The sequence below is a fragment of the Bactrocera latifrons genome, unplaced genomic scaffold (assembly GCF_001853355.1).
Source record: "Bactrocera latifrons isolate USDA-ARS-PBARC rearing strain unplaced genomic scaffold, ASM185335v1 scaffold_72, whole genome shotgun sequence".
Lineage (NCBI taxonomy): Eukaryota > Metazoa > Arthropoda > Insecta > Diptera > Tephritidae > Bactrocera > Bactrocera latifrons.
The window spans coordinates 655864-664410 of NW_017537401.1; the positions used below are offsets into that span (position 1 = coordinate 655864).

Here is an 8547-nt window from a genome sequence, read left to right on the forward strand (position 1 = left end):
AATTCTAATTAATATAAATATAAACAAAATAAGTAAAACAAAAACAAAAATCGCATATATACATATAAAAATACTGAAAAATAAAATAAAAAGAAACAAACAACAAAAATGTTATTATACTTATTATTAATGATAAAAAAAATTAATAAATAAAAAATTTTATTTAGATTACTACAAGTGCGTTTTTTCTGAACCACATGAGACACTGTAAAGGTTAAGTATTTCATATAAATATTAGATATTATTGACTGCAACATGCCTTGGASCTGCATGACAAAACCTTTTTTAGACCAGCGAAGTTAAAATACCAAATATTATATGTATATAAGTAAGTTACAAAGATCTTGGTAGGATGAAACCAATGGAAACGAAGGGTTAAATGAACAAAACTAAAGGAAAAAAAATTAGAAAGGGCCAAGTTCGAGTGCAACCGAATATTTATACTCTTGCAACTTTCTAGAACCAGAGAAACGGAATCTAAGCAATTATATATACAATATACATATACATACTCTATATAACTCATACACTTATCGACAAATTCAGCATAAGATTTGTTAGAAAAACGAAGATCATCATACGTAGTACTTATATGGAAGTTGGGGTAGTATCGACCCGATTTTATCTACTAACTAGATATTATCATTCTACATACTAAAAATTGTTACGTGGGTTTCATTAAGCTACCTCACACTACCAATACACCAAAAACTAAACGTTTATGGACAAAATGTTCAAATTAAAAAGTTTTGGACTCGAAATAAATAGAGAAATACCGGGAAATCCTCTCACACTCCATTTCAACACCCTCATTTAAGATCACCCTCATTTCATCATGGGACATACACACGGGCCGGAAACAGGAACAGTTCACCGAGCGGAAATGAAATAACGGTAATATACTTCCGGTCCCAGACTCAAACCGGAAGTCACACACCGGAAACGGATGTATTTTACCGGAAGTTGTTAACCGGATACATTTTTGACCGCCCCGAAACCCTAACTGGAAGCAATTACTACCGTTTTCCAACATCCCGGCCGGAAATGGAAAACTCTAACCGGATGTTAGAAACCGGAAGTCAAATCAACGAAAATGAAAGTTACATCCGTTTCTGGTTTGTGTCTTCCGGTTTGAGTCTGGGACCGGAAGTGCGGTACCGTTATTTCATTTCCGCTCGGTGACCTGTTCCTGTTTCCGGCCCGTGTGTACGTCGCGCCTCCGTGTCCCCAATTTGGCCCCTTTGCGTATGCAACGCCCCACACAAACTTTTGGTGCATCCGCCGCCGCTGCAGAAAAAATGCATTCAATTTGGGGCCAAAATCTCAGATTTCTACCAGGCGACCAAAAGCAAGTAGCAAGCAGCCGCTGAATACAAGCGAATACAAAAATGCTTATAACTTCTAAACTACTAGTTGCAGAGAAAATTAAAAACTGCAGAAATTTGCAGAATCGTATGGGGCATTTTCTGATTACATAAATTTTAAATTTGGATTTACACAGAAATTTAGAAAAATAAAAACATGTACCAAATCGCCGGTTTTTGAGGAGAAAATCGTCGAAATGATTCTGTCTCCTAAGTGAGGGTGTTGAAATGGAGTGTGGGAGTATTTCCCGGTATTTCTCTATTTATTCCGAGTCCAAAACTAAAAAATTCGAACATTTTGTTTATAAGCGATTAGTTTTTTGTTTAATAATTCTTTTTGACAATTAGGCGGTCCAGATGTGATATATGTATTTAGATGCCTTAAACATTTATGTTTAAATTTTCAAGAGAAGCTCTCCTCAGCTCTCTCTTCGCTTCCCTTAATGCCTGTTCGCTCCCTTTAATGCATGTTGGCTCTTAAAATTTTTATTCTTCATATTTTACTCTCTATATAGTGTCTGAAAGATATGTATGTTCCGAAGTAGGATCCTAAGTTCACTTATGGATGGAAAAAATTCCTATTTTTGCTATCCATCGCTTCGAATCGAAAAATACTGTCAGTCACACTCTTTCATTCTGTGAATACTCCTGCAACCTGTTACTACAGAGTAATACAGTTTTGTTCACCTAATGGTTGTATGTATTAGGTTGCCCCAAACTTAGCTTTTTCTTACTTGTTTCTAATTTGCTTTTTATATTTTACTTGAAGTAAATTATTCGTAGCTCAAATAGATTTCTAGGAATTCAGCAGCTGTTCGGAAATTTAAATTCCTATCTTCACTTTGTTCAAACTCAAATAAGAACTTAAAGCATTCTTATCACTCACGTTATCAAATATTTACTCATCTGAAATGTCGCATTAAGAACACCTTGAAGGCAAAGAAAACGTGTTTGAAGTACTCATGGCAACATTTTATTCGCATATGAGCAAATTATGCTGAAATCAAAATTTGCGTATGTGCACACACACTTTACCTACACATATAAATATGTACATAGGTATGTTTATTTAATTAATATATAGTATATTTAAGTATAGGTATGTATGCATGGCTGCCGCGGTTAACAGACACTTGAGTGCAAACAATCAAATCAAATTAGATGTTTTCAAATTTCCAGAACCTAATGACGTTCACGCGGACGTCATCACTACGTTATGTTATAAGCTCACTGTTTTTCTAATGTTGGCACAAGTTGACAACAAGAGCAAATGCAATTACTTATTACGTGTAATCTCAGGGCCGTAGCAAGGAAGCAGATGACCGAGGATGATTGTAGTGAATTTTTGGAGAAAAGAATTGCTAAAATTGTTGCAAAACACCGTTCTACCTGAGAAAACCGTTTACAAAAGGAATTGTTCCCAATCTCCCCGATTCACTGTGTATTCTACATATGTTATGCTATCAAAAATTTCCCTCTGAGTTCCAATAAGGTACCCCCATATGTTGACCAGTAAATAATGTGTAAAATCAATTTGACCGACCGCTTTTTCTTTCTTTCCTGACCCTCCCCGTTTGCCAATGACGTCTACATCGTGTATTTTGTTGCAGCCTTGCCGAATGGCTTGAATCTGGTCAATACTTCCCTTAACACCTTATATATATTATAAAGATTTTCATACTTCCGCGTGACTTTATACCACATATATCGGCTGAAATGTGGGTTATCTCAATGAAAATGAGGGAGCGTGTTGCATTATAGTGAATCTTTGTTCCTAAAATGTCTAAAATCGAGTGAAAAATTGACAAAGACCCCATATAACTAATAAACTTATGCATCTGAAGGTATATCCCAAGCTTTGATTCTTGCAAGTTTCAAGAATATAAAATAAGGTTAAGTTAGGTTAGTCTAGCAGGCCAATGAGCCACGCACAGACCAGTTTTTATTCTTTGCGATACCAGTTGAAGTCTTTTAGGATGCCTTCGCTTGACGTGAATTTCAACAGACTCTGTGGCCTTACTATTGACATCTCCTCCAGTGTGTCATACTATAGGAATCGCTTACTTACTTGCCTAATTATGTTCCTACAGTCGCTCTATCGAGTGTCAATAGGATTTTTTCTACTTCCAATCTAACGTTTTGCACAGAACTCTTACAGTTATTATCACAGGTAGCTCGTTCTATCCGGTTTTGATTTATTTTACTATGCTTATGTACAGATAACAGTTAGAGTGGTGCTGTCACGACACTTTTTGTAGATAATTCTTCTGCAAAGGCGTAGCACATTATTTTGTTATTTAATCAATAGTATTCGCAGCATACGCTATGTAAGGAATTTTTAGGTAATTTTTTATATGGTAGTCGAAAAATGCTTTTCGTATGTTTTTTTTTTCAACTTACCCGAATTAAATTTTTTTTTTGTTTTGTTAAATGAAGCTTAAATCTCACCTTTCCAATTCTGTATGGGATGACAGAATGAGATTGGTAGGTAGCAATGGAGATATATGACTGCAATGACATCTATTGGCAAAATACGAAAAAACTTTTTTCGACTATCAAATATTTTAGTATAATACAGGAGAAAGCACTGGAGAGAGAGTAGATTTCGAATAATGAAATAGTTTTTTCAATTTCGTCAAGTAGTTTCAGAGCCCTTTCAGTTCAAAAAAAATTTTTTTTCACTTTATATAAAATTTGAATAAATAACTGTATTGAAACGATGGAAAGAGAAACAAGTTTTAGTTTTTTGCTTTTCTTTGCCTAATACTTTGTGTTTTATTACTTTATCAATGGCTGAAAGTACAGTAGGACAAGAAATTGTGTATACTATATTATCAATATTTTTTTGTTTATCGACTTCATCTTATTAAAAACGTTCACTACAAAGATCTCTAAATATAATTAGTTTGTATAGTAAATATTTCATAGGTAATAACTTGCGTCTTGCATTTTAATGCACTAAAACTGCTATGCTATTATATAATACGTGTTAATAGTAATAATAAAAAAAATACCAGTAATTATAATAATAATAATAGTAATAATAATAATATACAAAGCTGTCTCTTATACACATCTAGATGTGTATAAGAGACAGGTAAATATTTCATAGGTAATAACTTGCGTCTTGCATTTTAATGCACTAAAACTGCTATGCTATTATATAATACGTGTTAATAGTAATAATAAAAAAAATACCAGTAATTATAATAATAATAATAGTAATAATAATAATATACAAAGTATAAAAACCAATTTGGATTTCATAAAAAATTACACCCCAACAACAGTTGAATAACTAAAAAACGGTAAGCAAACATTAAACATAAAAAACGCTTGTCGAGGCACAAATAATTAATATGTATTTATGCACCGTTGCAGTGCAAAGTTGCCATTTTATTTAAGCAGAGAAATTTTGAATTTTCACTTTATGCGCTAAATTTTGACGGCACATACGCAACATACATACATACAAACACGACTAAAAATAAACGCGAATAAAAGCGCACAATTGCGTATGCCGGCGTATACCTAATTAGTTACAGTTGGTTAAATAAGTATGTGTACTTGGTATACTTGTATGTGTGTGGGTAGTTGGCTTATCTAAGCATGCCCAAAATAAATATCAAACTTTTATGTTTTTATACGCTTGCAAATGTTATTGTAAAAGTCCCATAAACGTCATTTAATTGACGGCTCTAAGCGTCGGCTGCGTATGTGTATGTATATATAAGTAATTATCTGTCTTTCGTTACACATTTATTCTTGTCCATTTGATTGCGTGGCATTTTGTATTTTCGCATTATTTGCAGTTTCGGTATTTAGACACTTGGGTGGTTGCAGTAGGTCTGTGTACTGCAGCAACGCTTCACGCAACGAGCGCGACACCTCTGGCGATGTCGTCGTGGTACAGTCAACGAGATACGGATATAGACCGATAAGCTGGTCCCACGCCGGCTTATTTACTAATATGAAAGCAATTGAAATTAAAATAATTGAAATTTTTATTTTAGAGTTTTTTTACCCTTCGATGGCGGTGCTTTTTTCATAGAGACGACTAATGTGGCGATTGCCTTTAGCACGAAGGAAATTTCCGAAAGGCGGAATCTGAAAGCGATTACATAGCAAACAATACAATTAAAATTTTTATTTTCTGTTATATAAAAACATAATATTATTGTCATAAATATAATTCGCTAGAAATTAATTGGACTGAAATTATCCTATCTGACAGCTGAAGATCAAACAAATAACTTTTGCTCTCGCAATAAAACCAACTTTGGTGCTGTCTGTGTTAAAATCGACGAGGAGGTTGTGTGTCGATCTTCCTTTCAGTGTTTGGTTTTGGCACATGGTGAAAATATGGTCGATTGTATATTGTCCAGGTATAAAGCTACACTGATAAGATCCAATCAGTTTGTTGACGTCGGACTTTAGTCTTTCACACAGCATGCTCGATAGAACACTATATGCGATGTTGAGGAGGCTTATTCCACGTTAGTTGGCGCAGTTTGTGAGGTCTACATTTTTGTAGATTGGGCAGCTTTTGTCCGACCATATTCTACAAAGAAGCTGATGCATGCCGGCAATCCATAGGCCCCCGCCGCTCTGTTGTTCTTCAGGCGGTTAATTGCTATTCGAACTTCTTTTTAGTCGGGCAATGGAACGTCTGCTACATTGTCATCGATTGGGGAATCGGGTTCACCATCTCCTGGCTTTCGCTGCCATTCAGCAGGCTGGAGAAGTGCTCCCTCCATAATTTTAGTATGCTGTGGACATCAGTCAAGAGATTACCTCTGGGTGTTCTACAAGAGTATATTCCGTTTTGAAGCCTTCTGTTAGTCGCCACTTTCTTTTGTAGAATTTTCGAGTATTACCCTTCGCAGCCAGGTTGTCAAGGTCTACGTACTCACGCATATCCTAGTACTACTTGTATTGTCTGGAAATGCGTTTCGCTTCCCTCTACAGCTCTCGGTACCTATACCATTCAGCACGTGTTATGGTCGATTGTAACGTTGCAAGGTAGGCAGTCTGTTTTCTCTCCACTGCGACACCTCGTTCCTCTTCGTACCAGCTGTTCTTTTGCATTTTCCGAAAACCAATGGTTTATTTTACGTACGTAAGGAGTTTGAAAGCCGTCTCATAGTTCTCTTATACGCAGTTGCTGACTAGGCTCTCAGAGAGCAGGAATGAAGTCGAGTAGAAAATGTTTATTGTGTCAAACCTTCCTAGTGTTTCTTGACTCTCCGAGTTTCATACCATCATCGAAATATAAGGAATTAGGTCAGATGTTAGAAACTCTTACTGTTAGTTATTAATTTTAGAATAATATTACCCATTGATTTTTTTTTTTTTTTGTAAACGGTCGAGTGAGCAAGGTTATAATCCGATTTAACAATTTTCATAGAGCGAGAAGAGATGCCAGAAAGATATACCCTCAACGGCTTTGGTTTTTATAGCATGAATGGTGTTGGAGATATTTCTCAGAGAATTTGTAAGACCCAGAAGTCTAGGTCCTCAGTCCTGTCTCCTTAAAAAGCAATTTGTCAAAACTGCCGATATCGAACAACTATAGCTTATAACTGCTATACAAACTGAACGGTCAAAAATATATGATTTTATGCTATAAAAATGCATCGCTGAAGATTATTATAGCTTCGGTTTAACACCTTCGGCCTCCGGCCACGAACACGCTCTGGATCATAATCCTTAGTGAGCAGAATTCTCTTTCTGTTCTTCGATAAAATATTTTTCACATGTCGGCATTTTGGTTTGTCGCTGTTTTGATTTGTCGGTATTTTGATTGGTCGGTCTTTTGACTTGTCGGTATTTTGATTTAGCTGCATATTTAAATTTTGTCGGTATTTTGATGTGTCGGCATTTTGAACTTCGGTATTTTAAGTGTATCCCGATATTTATAATATCACAAGAATTTTCACGCATAACCACTTAATATTGATATTAATCGCACACTACATACCTTGGCAGGGGGCATTTGCCGCTCTGTCGTTCGTCATCGTTGAAACGCTTCAAGACCTCCTGGAATCGATGTAACAAAGCAGTAACCGCTAAGCGGCCGGCAAAATCCTTGCCACTGCCGAGCATATTCGAATTCAATGTTGCATTAATGCCCGCCACCGTTGCCGATGCCGCCGTTAAGCTGTTGCGATTGTTGTTGCAAGTGTCGTCCAGCAGCGAGAATTGCAAGAGCGTTTCAAAGCAGGTCTTAGCGAAGATTTCACGTAATTTCCAATCAGATTCATAACAAATATTCGAGTCAGATGCGGAATGTATGGAACCTTTGTTGAGTAGCACAACAATTTGCATTATGAATTGATGCGGCATTTCGTGAGCGTGCGGCAGCACCTCGTCACGCAACAGTTCGATGACCTGACAATCAATTGTTTCGTCCAGCACAATTTCCTCCAGGCCACGATCTTCAATTGTACAAACGCTACGCAAAGCAAAAGTTAATTAATTAATTTTAAATTGACAACGACGATTAATAACGAGGCGAAAGTGGGTGTGTGTATGTGTGCGTTTACTCACCTTGCAGGAAAGAGAAATTTATCAAATGTGTCGGCCAAGTCATCCCACATGCCGGTGAAATAGTTGGGTTTGGCGCGTGCCACCTTCAGGCCGGTATGTAGGACGGTAATCAAACTCGAGATTGCCAATTTCCATGTGCTGGACGAAAGACACTTGTACTTCATGGCGAGCGGAGTGCGCAGTGCCTGTGTGGAGTGGAAATTTCCATATATATAAATTTAATGGCTGCAGATCACGTTAGTGCTCACCTTGATAATTTCATGTAAAATATTTTCATGCATGACGCACTCCTCCGTAGCGGTACTTTGATACAATTTCACGCATATACTAATGGACTTCTCGCCAAACGGTATGAAATTCATGCTGACCATTTCCACGGAAGCATTGTTTGTATAATGATTCGCTGTCTTAGCGTACTTATGTTCGACGCCTGTGTATGCAGGCGGCGCACAGGCAAACTTACTGAACACCAGTAATTGGCGGAATATAACAGGAATCATATGCTTCAAGTTGGAGCCCTCTTTGGTTGCCTCCTGCAAAAAATTGATATAAATATGAAAAAAATTAAATCTTTAAAATATATTAAAAAGAAATTATGAATACACAAAAATAAAAACATAAAAAAATACAAAAT

The 8547-nt window shown here is 36.3% G+C and overlaps 1 protein-coding gene across 2 annotated transcripts in view; it reads right to left on the bottom strand.

Annotated features, from left to right (window-relative positions):
• Nucleotides 1–5115: 5115 nt before the first annotated feature.
• The window catches only part of LOC108976073 (protein MON2 homolog), a 10080-nt gene continuing 6648 nt past the window's right edge, over nucleotides 5116–8547 (bottom strand). For both annotated transcript variants that reach the window (XM_018944993.1, XM_018944992.1), the window contains exons 18-22: nucleotides 8162–8446; nucleotides 7914–8098; nucleotides 7345–7818; nucleotides 5389–5471; nucleotides 5116–5329 (exon numbers count right to left, since the gene is read on the bottom strand). In XM_018944993.1, coding sequence (XP_018800538.1) covers nucleotides 5124–5329; nucleotides 5389–5471; nucleotides 7345–7818; nucleotides 7914–8098; nucleotides 8162–8446 — 1233 coding nt within the window. In that variant the 3' untranslated portion in view covers nucleotides 5116–5123. The remainder of the gene's footprint in view (nucleotides 5330–5388; nucleotides 5472–7344; nucleotides 7819–7913; nucleotides 8099–8161; nucleotides 8447–8547) is intronic.